The following is a 14,868-nucleotide window of genomic DNA, read 5'->3' as shown; positions in this document are numbered from 1 at the left end:
GCATACCTGTATTAGTGCATACTATATAAGCTACATGAAAACAGGTTTCTGTTTGTTCCCTTGATTTTAAACTTAGTTCCATGCCAGTGATGTTAGTTTGCTTTTACTGGTGTTCAACCTCTCTGTTGTTGTGTGCTTTTGACAAAAATTCAAACAAACACTTCATAATTTACTTTCCTTGTGCCTTCTGGCTGATTTTTAAATAGTGCAACTCCACTACTTCATAAAACTTTGCCAGCTAATTTGGGGGATTTAATTTGTCAGTATGGCCAGTGCAATTGTTAATTTGAAGAACTGGAATGAAAGAATCGATTGCTTCCAGTGTTTCTTCAGAGCACTAGGTTTTGAAGAAAAAAGGCAAGACAAAGTTGGGTTGTATTAATTAAAATGGGTAAGATGTCTTATGGAGCATTTGGGCAAAACCTCGTGCACACCTTGTAATGTACCTTGCAGAGAGATTATGCTGCAGTCCAGCTCTTCCATTTAATTTCCTGCTGCACTCAAATTATGAAACTTTGTGGGGAAAAATACCAGTCTTGTGACGCAAACCTGCATAGTGTGTGACTGTTGTAGGCTGAGACAGTTTGGTTGAAACATAAGCTTTTGTCCTCAGTTTCCCCATATATTAAAAAAAAACGGGGTAAGATTTTCCTGGAACATTTTGCAGACTATCTGGATCATGGAGTTGCTGCCACATTCCTTGTGTTAACACTGCAAGCTCCACTGGATCTGGGACTCTCAGATACAAACAGATCTTTCCTTCTCAGAAACTATGAGTCACTGAAGTGACTAAAACCACCTCCTTTGAAATAAGTGCAATGCCTTTTTACTATTAGGTTTATAGCATAGTAAAAATTTCCAAAGATCTGCATGTTCAGCTGGTATAAAGCTTGCTGTGTGCAGTTGTTCTTTAATCACTGACAATGATCTTGCTGCTCCATTTGAGCAGCCTCTGACAGCTGACTTTTCTATACCAAAGAAAAGGGTTTAGTTGTGTTGGTTTATGTTTGACTTCCAGCCTTTCTGTAACCTTTGTAATTTTGGGGTACCTAAAAGTAGGTACTTGTTGAATTAAATACTTCTTTTAATTTTATATTCCTCTTTTCACTATGAAAAGTTCATTCACGTTCTTGATTCAAAATCATATGTACAGCTGGAAAACCAAAAACTTCCTGCTGAAACTTCGTAATGAATAAGTAACTTCTCTAAGAAAGGGCCAGGCTACCTAACTCTCTCACAGTATGGAAATCTCAATCTAGTGTTGATTTCAAATGTCTATTATAGCAGTGTGCTCAAGAAAAAAAAAAGTAATAAATTATAGCTGTAAAATACTGTATCCCAGATGCTTTCTGTTTGCACAGTGTCTAAATAAAATGTATTACTACTGAGGTTTGTATTTTACATCTGTTCAATGTTCAACATTATGACATTCTTTTAGGTAAAAGTTAAAATGAAAAGTTGTATCTGATTTCAGAGCCAGAAAAAGGTTTGTATTGGTTTAGTCCAGACTTATTTATTGTGGTATTTAATAAAACAATGTTCTCTTGGACTCCCTTTCATGTAAAACAAGATATCAAAGTCCAGGTTATGATGGTAACGGAGACTGCTTTAGAGAAGGTAGGAGGGCAGAGCAGAAGGTTGGAAGAGAGGGTAAGAGCAGCTTATAAGGCAAATGAAAACGTCAGTATGCTCTAATGAACATGGTTGTTCCTCCAGAGTCACATCTTGATATTTTTTTTTTTTTCTCTTATAGGCAAACGTACAAATGTCTACCACAAGACTAAAGTGTGCTATGTTATGTTTTTTACCATAAGCACCCATAAAATGAGCTCCATTGCAGACAGGTATGTTAATAAATACTGAGAGTTTGGGGGAAATTATTCTTTAATGCTTTCTTTGATAACCTTTTTATTACACTTAATATATAAAGAATATTAATTTATGCAAAAGATAGAGTAGGTGTTTTTGACAAGGCTATTTTGATAGTTGTTAGACTTGTTGGTTTGTAGTCATTGGAAATAGTGATTGTTATTGTTTGAGATGGATCTTAATGTATTACTTGTTTTCAGTCATGGAACAAATTGAGCTGATTATTAATGTTTACTTGTTTTTTTTTAGTAATTAAATATTTGATTAAGGATAATAAATACATTTAAACAATTAGTGATGCTGCAGATGATAGTAAGGTGACTCACTCACCTATATCAAGGGAAAAGTAATAGTTGGGAAGTTTTCTACTGGATTCCTTGAGCTGGACTTTCTTAGCAGTTTAGGTGAGCATCTGTCCTTAGTATTCTGTGTAATTCCATTTTTGAGACTTCAGGAAATTAAACTTGCATCAAATTTACAGAAACTTAAACCCAGTTGAAATAAATAACAATAAAAGCATTTATTTCCTTTTGTTTCTTTCAGAAATGATGGAAGCATTTTTGATGGGCTGGTGGAAGAAGATGACAAAGATAAAGCAAAAAGGTAAGTTTTAAAGTTATTTAAAGCTAAGAAATGTCATATACTTTTACACTTGAACTTACCGGGGTGATTTCTAAACAGTAAAAATGTGATTCTTTTATAAGTAACCATGTTATTCAACAGCATTTCTTTAACTGTCATTATTCAGATGCGCTGTGTGTCGTATCTGTGGTTCAGTGATTTGTATTTTTGGAATAGGGTGCTTTAATCCAAAGGCTTAGCTGCAAACCTCTATGAGAAGGAGGACGCCACTCTTCAGAAATGGTGCCTGAGATACAGAGTAGGTGTTTTTGTGACAGTTCTCATAGCAGAAATTTTTAAAGGGCTGTTTGCATCAAGAACCTGGCAGTAATATGGAGCTTATTATAAGAAAGTTTCATAGTTGTTATAAAACATTTTATGTTTTGTTTTTCAGAGTGTCTAGGAACAAGTCTGAAAAGAAACGTCGAGATCAGTTTAATGTACTTATCAAAGAGCTGGGTTCCATGCTTCCAGGTAATGCTCGGAAGATGGATAAATCCACTGTACTGCAGAAGAGCATTGACTTTTTACGGAAGCACAAAGGTAATTATTTGTAATAATAATGAAATATTTGTAAATTTTTATCTTTTTAATACTCAGTGCATAAAACATTCACAATTTTGCAGTTCCTTTAAGGAAATCGTCAGGAAAAAAAAAAAGTAAAGAGCTTCTCAAGAGTGATATTCTTAAGCTCATAATCTAGGTAGCAGAGATAAAAATAACGTTTTGGCTAATTTTATTTTTTCTTGTCTCATGGTTGTCAAAGAAGTATGTTTCATAAATAGAAGCATTTATTTTTTTGAAATAACTTTGAAGGTTTTTGTTCTGGACAGATGGAGCCCTTTAGAATATAATTGCTTTGTAAGGCGCAAATAAGTTTTTCTTCACAGGAATACTGCTGATCCGTTTCAGTGGAAGTACTTGCTGGAAGTACTTGTTTTGATATTTAGATAGGATTGGTTTGATATTTATGTGTATTAAAAAAATCCCTGTTCCTGCTCCTACACTTGTTCTTTATATGGCATCTTGTGGTGCCATAAACGGTATCAGAAATTCAAGCAAATGAACTTTACCCATTTGCCTGAGTAATTTCTGAGCATGCATACTCTCTAGAAAGCAGTAGAGACAAAGGAAGCAGCTATAAGGTTATAAATAAAGGAAGTAAAGCTATTAAGTGGATGAATAGGTATGTATTTATCGACAGTATGCATGTCAATTAAGATGCAATAAATATTTTTTCATTCCTTAATATATGTCTTCCATTAGTGTTATGGTTCAAGTAGCATAAAACGTGTCCTGAGTAGTGCCACTAAAAGGGTAAACATAACAATTAAAATAGAGAGGGAAGAATAATTTGTTTGAGATTTGAAAGGTTTAGGATTTTTTTGCCACTTAAAGATTTATAATGCTATTTTAATGTTCTAAGGCATGTTTGTCTCATAACAAAAATAAATGCAGTGTGAAGGCTCCTTTTCTGTGAAAGTTCTGTAGGTTCAAAGGGCCTTTGTGAAAATCGGTTCTGTTTCAAAATCACTTTTTCTTATATTGATGATTCCTGTCATAAAATATAGAGTGTAGAATGAACACGTGTCAGCCAGCACCCGTCATATTTTTTTATTCAAAGTGCTTTCTAATATAATTTTTTAAATTATTATTTTAATTTTTTTTTAGGATAAAGGGGTACAAAACACCTCTGGAGATGGATGCCTTTTAGGGCATGGCACTTTTGTTCTTCACCTGGTGGGACAGAGTGCAGCTTTGTGTGACTCCCCATATTATATTAATGTCTCTAAAGCTCTGGCTGCAGGTGCTTACTAGCATTGCTCTGCACTGGTTTACATTAAAATGTATTGGACAGAATATTGGCAAGGTCACAAGAATATTTTGCTTTCTGAGGTGCTTGAATCTGTTACAGTAAAGCAGAGTGACCCTAGTAATAAATTAATTGTTCAACACTGATTAGCTATTTTTGTTGAAAATCCTATTGTGTTCAGCCATCAGGTTTTGATTAACTGCATTGCTTCTGCTTCTTTCTGGACCATTTCCACATTGGCCAGACTTGGTAGTCTGGCGATAGCTCCAGATGAACCATCTGAGCAGGTTATTGGCCAGTGTGGATTCTGTTTCTCCTTGGGAGAAAACAGCAGGCTAAGCACACTGAAATTTATATTACTGAGAGCTTCTCCTTGGCTAATACTGCCTATCCTCTTCCTTTGAATTCATAAACAAGGCATTTATGAAAATTATTAAATACTGAAAAACTTAGCTGCTTATAATTAGTGCTAGTAGACTGATATTCATACAGATGAATGCTACAGATCTTGGCAATTTCATTTGAGGATGCTCAAAGCTGATGCAAAGTGGCTTCAGGTCCAAGATTTGAAGACTAGTGTTTACTGTGCAAGTTTGGTTATGCTCGTCTGTCTGGTAGCTAGCTTAGGAACGTGACCTCAGTGCCATTTATCTTTGAATGAAACCTTCCGCCAGAATCTTGAGGCATTTTTCTGAAGTTACCAAATGCAACAAGTTATTTCCATGTTACTTGGGCTCTGTTTTTTCAGTATCATACTTGTTCTAATTACAGGAAATACAAAACAACACCTGTACTTCCAATATGAGAAGTCAAAATGATTTAGTAAAGGTGTATGAATTTCAGCTTCTATTTAGTGTAAAACCTTTCTACCATGGAAGTCAGATGAACTTACATGGACCAGAATGAGCCAGTGAATCGCTTTTCCAGTTCTGAAGTGAAGATTATCTCTGTCCTGTGGACTGAATGCATTAAATTCCTTGAATTTTGCCTCTACTTCATTGTCATTTCTGTGTCATTTGACTTGCCCCTCAGTGTTCAATGTATTTGTTCTGACTGAAAATTTATATTTTGGGTTCTACTTAGGTTATCCTTCTCCAGCCCGCTCTTCCTGCTTTGTGATAACATTTCAAAACAGCTAGCAAAAGCCTGATCAATTTATGTTTTCTTTGAGATCTGATCATTGGAAATTCTGGTGCATCTTCTTTGTTGATGGTTTTTCCTCCCTCCTTGTAGCTCTGCACTTCTTGCCAGTTTCTTGCATGACATTGCTGTTGTTTACAGATCTTTTAGTTTAGTCTAAAGCTCTTCCATTAAGTTTTTCTCCTTCAGTCTGGGAACTGAAATTCTACTCTTCCAGCCCTTTGCATATTTAACTCAATTCGATGTTTTCTGTGCTATTTGAGTCTGCACTACAGGCATAGTTTGGTTCCTTCAATTTTCTAAATACTTGATTCATGACTTCTTGTTCAAGGTTGTTCTTAACAGCCTGTACCTCTTCTGTAGTGCTGTTGTTCAAAACTGAAGTACTATGTTCAGAGGAAGCATCAGCTTTCAGAACGTGGGGCCTGGTTTTCCTTAGCAACTATCGTTTCTCTCACCTATGTATGGGAAGTTAATATATGTGTTTCTCAAGTCCTACAGGAATCTCTCTTCAAAATTCATCTCTGTGTATGAATCAGACAGTAATTCTGCAGTGAAGTCTTGTCATACAGCTCATAACAGTCTTTGTTAAAAACCTACTCTTTTTTTTAATGTTATTTCTTTACACAAAAGAGTGGAAAGAATAAAAAGGACAGTGACCATTTTTAGTGCAAACTTTAGACTGACCAGGATTGGCCAGGATACTTGAGGATTAGGCGTTTTAATGACTTAAACTGATCAGGAATTTTGGCTTTCTCAGTCTTTGAAAACAACACTCTCAATAAAGTATTTTATTATAGTCTCAGAGGAAAGAGTATTTTTCCATTGTCAAAATCCATTACTTATTGGTATTAACTTCAGCATTACCTTGAAGTCTGGCAGGACTGTAGTACAAACTGGTAGAAGGAAAGAGAAGACAAATTTAATTATGACATGGGGGAGAAGACTTTGATTTCCTTTTTAGGGACCACCATCTATATGTAATGAATGAAAAACAGATGAGAACGGAGAACCTTCTGCTATTTCCTGTTGTGTGTATGCTGCTCAGTGGGAAAATAATGGCTTTTGAAAGCATGAATCCTCATACTGTATATACGTTTGATTGTAGAAATTACTGCTCAGTCAGATGCCAGTGAGATTCGACAGGACTGGAAACCGACATTCCTTAGTAATGAAGAGTTCACACAGTTAATGTTAGAGGTATGTTATTTCTAGTTTTCTGGGAGTAGAACATTTCCTCATGGAGAGTCATTCCATGATGAAATTTTTCAGTTTGATGATATAACTTTTTTTAGTTGTAACTGTAAGTTCTCATGAAGATGAGCAGTTAAAAATCCTATGTATGCAACGTAATGCAAAACAGTTTCTCTTCTAACTGCATTTTCAATTACAGAAAACATGATAACAGAGCAAGTCCACAAATAAACAGAACAATATAAGAATTATTTTTAAGGATGTGAGCTTTAAAATTTCCTATTTAGAATTACAGTTCTGTCATGCTTTTATGTTTGGTAGTGTTCAGCTAAAAGATGCTTGTGTTATGTTCAGTGGAAATAAGCTTGAGTTAAGTAGAAGATAATGCAGTGTGAACTGTATCTCGCAGTTTTCAAGTCTCAATAAAATCTTGCTACAAATTTATTTTGAGATTGGGAATGTTGATTTCACCACCTCTTTTACTTGATTTTCTCTTAGCTTTTCCATCTTTTCTTGCCTTTGTCTCTAGCTCATTTTTTCTGACTTCTCTGGTGTTTTAAATGATGATTGAATTAAAAATAACAGGCAGGCAGAGTGGGAGATGGGGGAAACAGTGGCTAGCTGTATATGGACTTACTTCCAAAACCACGGATTATTTAAGAACAGAACAGTATGGGAATTGTAATGCTTGTAGTGTAAAAGCAAGACTAAGAAGTTTTAGTGTTGAGAGTCATCTTCAATTTTAAATTTTAAATTAAAATTTAATTTTTTAAAATTTAAAATGTGTTTAAACTCTTTTCCATGTTGAATATAGCTGAACATTTTTAATATGCTCTGTTTCTTTTTATTTAACTACCCATTATGTTTAATTTCAGGCTCTTGATGGTTTTTTTTTAGCAATTATGACAGATGGAAATATAATATATGTGTCTGAAAGTATAACTCCCTTACTTGAACATTTGCCAGTAAGTACAAATCATTTTCGGTAACATATCAATTTGTCTATGGATGCTATTAATTAATCAGTAGGCTTTTTGGTATTATAGGCATTATAGAACAGATGTATGCTTTGTTCTGATGTGTCTGCTTTTTCTTCAGCACAACTCCTTCCTACTGGTCTGTCACCTATATTAAACATTTCCTTTGGAAATACAGAATGCAGTTGATACTCTATTAGGCGGGTTTAGGAAGTTTCCCTTCAACGTAGCTGAGCAACACAGTGAACTGCAGGAGACCCTGTAGTGTTCACGCCTCTCACAGCCTCTATATGAGTCAGGCACAGTATTGCTAAAGGAGAGGCCTTGACTCTGTATAAGCACTGCTCAGCAGTAACAAAAACATCCCTGTGTTACCAACACTAGTTTCCAGCATAGATTGGAAACATAGCCCCATACAAGCTACCATGATGAAAACGAACTCTTCTCCAACCAAAACCAGCACAATTGTCTCCATAAAATCAATTGCAGTTGGCTACAATTATTGGCAACATAAAAACTTATATGATGTAGTGAGATGCTGTCTTTTGTTAAAAGATACAGTTTCAATGCTGCCAACAGACTACAGTGCTCTAGAGCCAACATCCTATAATTTCTAATTCCTTTACTTGGAATTGTTGCATCCCAGAGAGGTTAATACAAGGTTAATCAACACTTTGACATGTATGTGTATCTGTAGTATTCACAGTGTTTTTCATTAAATGGTTTTCAGTGTCAAAATAAAGACAGATCAAAGTGATTTTTTTTTCCTTGCAAAATATTCTTGTGTATTCCAGCAGGTGGCTTTGTTGAGTCACTAATGTTCTTCTGAACTGTGGAACTGTTTTGCACTAACGTAGTCGGTTTTGTGACATTGCTTTGCATTAGTTTAATGCTTATTAAATGTTTTTCTTTCAGTCTGATCTTGTGGATCAGAGTGTATTTAATTTTATCCCAGAGGGGGAACATTCAGAAATTTATAAAATATTGTCTTCTCATCTGCTGGAAGGAGATTCATTGACACCAGAATACTTAAAATGTAAGTAGTTATTGTGGGTTAACCCTTGTAGGCATGTCAGCCCCACACAGCTGATGGGATGAGAATAAGAAGGGTGGAAATGAGAAACGTTGTGGGTGGATATAAAGACGGTTCAATAGGGAAGCAAAAGCCATGTGCACAAGCAAAACAAAACAAGGAATTAATTTGCTACTTCCCATCACAGGCAGGTGTTCAGCCATTTCTAGGAAAGCAGGGCCTCATCATGTGTAATGATTACTTGGGAAGACAAATTCCATAAGAACAAATACTCCCCCTTCCTCCTCCTTTCCCCAGTTTTTATTGTTGAGCACAATGTTGTATGGTATGGGATATCCCTTGAGGTCAGCTGTCCCAGCTATGTCTCCTCCCATCTTCTTGTGCACCCCCAGCCTACTCACCGGTGGGGTGAAGAGCAGAAAAAGCCTTAAGTCTGTGTAAGCACTGCTCAACAATAACTAAACATGTCCGTGTTATCAGTGCTGTTTTAGTCACAAATTGAAAACAGCACTGTGTGAGCTGCTAAGAAGAAAATTAACTCTATCCTAGACAAAACCAGTATGGTAGTTGTGCTAAAAATAATCTGCTTTGTATGCCATGTGATCAGTTCTTCCAGTGTTATTTAAGCAGAAACATGGGTGAGCCCTGAAAAACAGAAGCACTTTTTTGTCCCCCTTACCCCTGAAGAGTAGAATTTTCAGTGTTTTTAGTGCATTTCACTCTGACTTTCTTGTGTATTACAAATGGTCATCTTGTTTATATAGCTTCTATTTGGAGAGTTGCAGCAGTTGGTGAGAATAAAAACATGACAGTTTAATGGGTTTTGGAAATGCATGCTTTAGTAAACTTCAGTGTAGGGCAGTTGCTTCTTTAAAATAGCTCTGGTTTTCAGGGTAATCTCTGTGTCATTAGCATTCATGCCCTTCATTCACACATTCTAAAGGAGTTTTCCTTTAGGTTAGGTAACATCATACTGGTTAAAAGCAGGAGCTGTAGCCATTTGAAATCACAAGACTTACAGTCTCTCAATAAGTATGCAGCTTATGCTGCTTCCCGTTTTATGTTGTCTGCGCGCTTCATCAAGCATGTAGCTTATTAATTTGTTTATTCCTTTCTCAGCAAAATATCAACTAGAATTTTGTTGCCATATGCTGCGAGGAACAATAGATCCAAAAGAGCAACCTACATATGAATATGTAAAATTCATAGGAAATTTCAAGTGTTTGAATAATGGTAAGTAATCTCAGCAATGTCAGAGTGAGATTCTTAGGAGCTTCACAGCTAATGAGGCTTGAGACTATTGTGCAAAACTTAATGATGAGCTAAAATCAGTCTTTCAAAATACAGACTTGAAGCAGAGTTATATCACTTCTGTATTGCCTTGAAAAAATTAAAACTGCCCATTGGGTATTGCAGGTCTGTGCATTTGAATGCAAAACGCAGGTAATTATGCTTGATGCTTTTGGTTAAAGAAAACTAAAATCTCGTAAAACTTTTTTTTTTTTGTAATGTAAGAGACATTTAAGCAGTGCTTTAAAATCATAATCCATACTTGAGCAGGTGCCTGGCTAACTTGAAGGTCAGTGCTACTGAGTACCTGCAGTTCTCATTATGCAGTGAGCTGGGAAGTTCACCCCCATTTAAATTCTGTGCTTTCACTGAGAGAAGTTACCACTCAGATGTGGATGGGCCAATACAGTTTTCTGCACTGAGTTCTTTTCCCTTCCATTGAAGTTCTTTGTATTACTTATGTACTAATAATATTCTTCTGTACTATATCTCTAACCTTTTTGACCAGCCTGTGCTGACTGTTTACTCAAAAGGCAAGTTTATTTGGTCATCTAGACAAATGGGTTGTGCAGTGTAGTCAGTAGTAGATCTTCATGAAGATACAAAGATCACTTCCCAGAATGTTATCAAACAGTATCTTATAAATTAACATTTGTGGGGCTTTTTTAATATAATACCAATATTTTCTCACAGAATTGTGAGAGGTTAAGTCTTACTGCCAAATGCAGGTATATAATATTATAGGAAATATTGGGGAAATACCCCAGAACAAATAATTATATGTGTGCTTCATGAAACTAGCAAAGAATTAAATAGCAACCATTGTGGATTTTCCAGGTAGAAATAGCTTCAAATCGATTCATTTTCCCCTAGGACACTGTGTGGGTAAGAGGACAAAGGGTAAATAAATGATGGACTTCTTTAATATGCTTTAGACAGTTAACATATTCTGTTCTCACAAACATGTCAGAGAAGCACATGTTAATTGAAATTGCTGGAGAGCAGGTGCAGAAACTGGTGGGAAAGGTTACAAATGTTCACTGTCAAAATGGAGTTCTAATGGACTACTTCTGGATTTGATCAGTATTAATGTTATGAATAATGGTACGTTGTTTGCAGTCTTGAAATGATAGACGAACACTAAAAACAAGATAAGATTTCAGCCCCAAACTTAGAAAATGTGTTATTTTTGGGGAAAAAATACCCAAACAGCAAGAGACAAATTGAGTAAGAACAAATGCAAGTTGCTGTATTTAGGAGTAGCAAACTATATAAACAGGGGAAAAGGTTACAGTCAGCTAGATAGCAGTCATTTAGAAAAATGTGTTATTGTGGAATGTAAACTGAACATGACCAGATCACCATAGGCAATGTGTAAACCACATAAAATAGTCTCACTGCTCTTCTTGGAACCTGTTTGTCCTCATGTTGTTTTTGATGACTGTTTGTCAGGAGTAAGTAAAGGAGTTGGAGAGACTCTAGAGGAGAGCAATGAAAGCAATCAGAAATTTAAAAATCTAGCTTACAAGGCAAGATAAACTTTGAAGAAAAACCAAGAAGGAATAAGTTAGAGGAAGGAAATTACCTGTTTCCTTCAGAAAAGAGCAAGACAGAAAGAGCAAGTAGCTGAAAGCTTAAATTTGGTGAAGAAACTTAAGTAGAAGTTCTAATCTAGAGCTGAACTAAAACCAGTTAGGCTTGGAAGAGCCTGATGCATTTTGGAGCCACCAGCATTAGAGCCTGGTAAAGGTAAACTAAATTGATACCTGCTGGAAATGAAAAGTAAGGTTACTCTCTTTTGAGGTCTAGTCCATCTTTTGCCCCGCTTATGATTCCATCCATCTCTCTGATTCAGTAAGTGGAATTTGTTTGTTGTCAGCTCAGTGTCCTGATTCTGTCACGTACATCATTATAGTGCTTTGTTCTGTTACTCAGTATGTCTTCAGTTTGTGTCATTTGAATGCGATGGAAGTCCAGAAAGAAAAACTTATGTCAGGTTCAAAAGAAAAACTTAGGTTCAAAAGAAAAACTTAGCAAAACCTGATACAAAAGCGAAATTGTAAAGATACTTTTGAAGAAGGTGTACTTCAGTAATTTTCAGTGGTTACCAAGAAGGATGAGAATTGTTATTAGTTTCTTAAAACTGCTTTGTCTGATAATATCATGTTAACTGTAATTTTAGTTTGAGAAAGTTAGTTGTTGGTTGTTTTCCCATTACTGCTGTGTAACTACTATTCCTGTGCATATATGTGTATGGATTATATGTAGCATTTTCTTAATGCACGTTAAGTTATAAGCAAACCACATTAGACAAACATTGGGCCATTTGTCTTGTCATATTACTGCTGTTTTCCTCTCTGCTTACGCTGTAATTTGTGTTGACTACTTCTCTGTCTTTCCTCAGTTCCCAACTCAGCGCAAAATGGTTTTGAAGGAACTATTCAGCGATCACACCGGCCTTCGTATGAAGACAAAGTTTGCTTTGTAGCCACTGTTAGATTAGCTACACCTCAATTTATCAAGGTATGTACAATTGGAATCACTTTTGTATCAACTTCAGATGGACTCTGAACGAGAAAACTTGAGAAAGAATGCACGCAACGTTTCAAATATTATTAATCAAAACTGTAAAGAATTTTATTATATGAAACTGAAAGTGCCTGTGTTTTTTATTTAACATACATATAGGTTAAATGTTACGCAAATCATCAAATGAAGTTGTTATGCTGAATGCCATTTCTAAATAGTCATATAAAATAGTAGCATCTAAGAAATAAGTTTGGGAATGTGTAGAAATGTAACTTAGGAACTTAAAATGAAACATAACATCGAGATGCCACTTTCACTGGTCTTGTTGTAGTTTGACACAGCAAATCTGGTGGGGCTTAATGAAAGCTTACATTATTCGCCAGTAACCAAGAGCTGGGTTTGAGTTAATAAAACTCTTTTGTTTCAGTAGTGTTATTCAGTAACGTGGTGTTTAAAGAGAACATGTTGCTTACCTGCTAATGTATAATGAAGTGATCTTTCAAGGTTTAGAATTGGATGTGTATGAAATTTGTAGTTTACGAAGGATAATCCTGTTCCTTACCAAAATCAGTCAAAATAAGTACTTAGGATACAGTACAGGAGTCTATGATTCTGATCTAAATTACATGTTTTATACAGACATGTTAAGGTACATATATAAGGATAGTCTACTATCTAACATCTGTTCTTGCAATTCAGTTGTAAAGAAATGACATGAAATTTATATGGCACATGGTTAAGCTGTTGTCTGTCATGCTGAACATTTAAATATTCTGCCTGTAAGTTGAATGCACTGGTGTTTTAGGCTGAAGACTGATGGTGGCAGCCTTTGAAGACATAGTCTATATTGCACTTTGAAAACATAGCAGGGAGCCTGTGGAGAAATCATATAAACTTCTTAATTACCATCAGGCTTAGTAGGGACTGGATCTTTCCAGACTGCATGACAGAAAGCATGTTGTTTATTTTTCCTGAAGCTATGGCAATCTTTCATTTGACACTTACCTTCCCATGTGTGTCTAAATAATGTTCTTCCTGTTATGCTTACAGTCTGTAGAGACGTTAAATGTGTGATTTTTTGCTTTATGAAGTACTTGGGGAAAGGGAGGAAAGACCAACACAGAAATATTTGCAAATACTTTTGTCTTTTGAAGTCTGGCAGTTTAGAATGTATTATAATTAATGTGTCTCTTACTTGTGGAGCCAGGGTATTTGAAAGTTGAGGAACTATTTGAAAGTTGAGATCTGTTTGTGATCTTTCAGGTCTAGGTCTCCTCAGGGTGAAAATCTCACAGGTTATACTCTGGCCAGAGTTTCATTCCTCTGCCTGAACTTCTGGGAAGCTTTCACATTATGGAGATTTTAAGATCCTCTTAAGGGTTTTCACTAGTGCTGCTCATCTGGGAAACCTTGTGAAGAAGACTAACATTAGAGTGAAGACTTTCAATCTGGCAATACTTGTTTTTATTCTGATACTTTCTGTTATTATTGAGGCTAGCATTGACTAGCAAGTAAGCGTTACGTCAGGAACTTTACCATCACAATAACTTTACCGCCAGTAATTAGATGTGTATATTAGTACTGGACTGCTTTGAGGTAGAAGATGCTGCTCATCTGCCACTTATTTAATGGTATATGGTTCTGCAATTTTTTTCCCTTGAATGTCATTTCTCAGGGCAATACAGCACTTTTGCAGAAAGCCACAGTATTCATGAGAATGATTTCTGAAAGTTCACATTTTTATTTTCTGCATATGACACCATCACTTTTGTAACAAAATATGCCACAAATTTTGCTCCCCAGTGAAGGGATTTGTCTCTACACATTCTTTAAAGCATGACTTGAATTTTGGCTGGTAAATGATAGAATCCAGTCAAGAAGGAAGGATTAATCCAGTCAAAAGGATTTTATCAGAATACTTTTTGTTACAAATGAAAGGCCTTTCTTTTCTAGATGCCTTGTTGACAATTTCAACAAGATGCTTTGTTGGACAAGATAGCTTCTATCAGGTGTATTTTATAGTGGAGTATCTGCAAATCATTAACATAAGTGCATTGAGTAACTGGACATTAACCTGCTGCCAGATCCTCTTTAACAGAGATGTTTTTACTGTGTTTTTAGTTCCTGCATTGAAGTTATTTTTACTTCTGACTTGTTGTTTCTTTTAATCTAGTTATTTGGGCACAAACCAAAGGTATATCTCAAGGATACATGCTTGCTCTGTCATTTCTTTTGCTTTACTATGAGTGATGCTTTATTAAGTGCTATAATCTTAAAAAAGCAGATGAGCTTCAGGTTTTAGAGGTAGTTTCAATTTTGAAGGTTAAGTCTTGCTAACTGGAAGTCGCACACTAAGAGTCATAAATTTGTGCCCAGAGTGATTTTTTTTTTTAATTATTGCT

General features: G+C 35.6%; 1 protein-coding gene across 5 annotated transcripts in view; it reads left to right on the top strand.

Moving 5' to 3' along the window:
* CLOCK (clock circadian regulator) overlaps positions 1 to 14,868 on the top strand; it is a 39,507-nt gene that overhangs the window by 10,005 nt on the left and 14,634 nt on the right. For 4 of the 5 annotated variants that reach the window (XM_057414065.1, XM_057414075.1, XM_057414046.1 and 1 more), the window contains exons 3-10: positions 1,754 to 1,844; positions 2,413 to 2,472; positions 2,885 to 3,033; positions 6,552 to 6,643; positions 7,513 to 7,602; positions 8,530 to 8,650; positions 9,767 to 9,880; positions 12,342 to 12,460. In XM_057414065.1, coding sequence (XP_057270048.1) covers positions 1,798 to 1,844; positions 2,413 to 2,472; positions 2,885 to 3,033; positions 6,552 to 6,643; positions 7,513 to 7,602; positions 8,530 to 8,650; positions 9,767 to 9,880; positions 12,342 to 12,460 — 792 coding nt within the window. In that variant the 5' untranslated portion in view covers positions 1,754 to 1,797. Of the gene's footprint in view, positions 1 to 1,753; positions 1,845 to 2,412; positions 2,473 to 2,884; positions 3,034 to 6,551; positions 6,644 to 7,512; positions 7,603 to 8,529; positions 8,651 to 9,766; positions 9,881 to 12,341; positions 12,461 to 14,868 lie in introns of those variants that run through there. The other variant, XM_057414083.1, reaches the window with a different exon arrangement.

This window comes from Pezoporus wallicus, unplaced genomic scaffold, assembly GCF_028554395.1.
Source record: "Pezoporus wallicus isolate ANWC-B61680 ecotype Strahan unplaced genomic scaffold, APGP_CSIRO_Pwel_v1 contig_5709, whole genome shotgun sequence".
Lineage (NCBI taxonomy): Eukaryota > Metazoa > Chordata > Aves > Psittaciformes > Psittacidae > Pezoporus > Pezoporus wallicus.
This window is presented reverse-complemented; position numbering and strand designations above follow the sequence as displayed.